This window comes from Sphaeroforma arctica (assembly GCF_001186125.1).
Source record: "Sphaeroforma arctica JP610 unplaced genomic scaffold supercont1.632, whole genome shotgun sequence".
Taxonomy (NCBI): Eukaryota; class Ichthyosporea; order Ichthyophonida; genus Sphaeroforma; species Sphaeroforma arctica.
The window spans coordinates 51530-52428 of record NW_014039926.1 but is presented as its reverse complement, the minus strand read 5'-3'; the positions used below and the strand labels follow the sequence as shown (position 1 = coordinate 52428).

At 35.8% G+C, this 899-nt stretch overlaps 1 protein-coding gene across 1 annotated transcript; it reads left to right on the top strand.

Moving 5' to 3' along the window:
• Positions 1 to 675: 675 nt before the first annotated feature.
• On the top strand, positions 676 to 887 carry SARC_07734 (hypothetical protein; the record flags this gene model as incomplete). The annotated part of the gene is made up of 1 exon (XM_014298322.1): positions 676 to 887. A coding segment is annotated over one exon (212 nt), but the record flags the coding sequence as incomplete, so codon positions are not given.
• Between the last annotated feature and the right edge of the window lie 12 nt (positions 888 to 899).

Genomic DNA, 899 nt, shown 5'->3' with positions numbered 1-899 from the left:
GAGGTAGTGGAGACACACACACACACATATATATATATATATATATATATATATACGTTGATAAACGATGATTATTATTTATGGTTTAAAAAGTGACACACACACATTTATACTCGGTTACTCTTGTTACATTTGGGTTTGAGTCAATGTGGTCCTCGATGGTGAGAAGGACGTTTCTTTTGGTATATATATATAGTTATAAATACGTTAATTCAGATTTATATTTCAATAAGTGACACGCACAAATATATACACACTTAGATATACGATTATCTATATTGATGATTCAAAAAGAGAGACACACACAAGACATTTACAGATATACATATACAAACAAATCTGTATTTATATTCAATATATATGTCTTGTATGGTTTATGTGCATGTATATGTGTAATAAATTATATACTCAAAAAAGACATATACAGCTTATATTGGTGTATATGTATTTATATGTGCAAGCACGAGATGGCTTCATCGGTAGATGCAGGCGATACTATACAATAGAAGTATTCTTCCTCAATTACGAGAGTTGTTCGTGAACCATGCACCAACCGGAAAAGTGAACGACTTAGAATACAATACAAAAACCACTCTAAAAATAAGAAGAAACACTTTCAAGACAAACAAGCACAACCCTAAACCCTAAGCCCTATTACCCTATCTACATGCACAGCCAACAGCAACTTCAAGACCGCCAAGGTGTCCACTGTCAAAGTGGTGATGTTTGTCAAAGACTACAACGCCGAAGGTCGGGAGGATCATATCAGCGTTACAGCAGGAGAGATAGGACAGTACCTGGGAAGACAGGGCGACTACTGCCGTATAAAACTGTTCGTCCGCATTGGAGAAGGGTTGGTGCCTAGTGCTATTGTAGTGGGTATGTAGGATTTATATGTA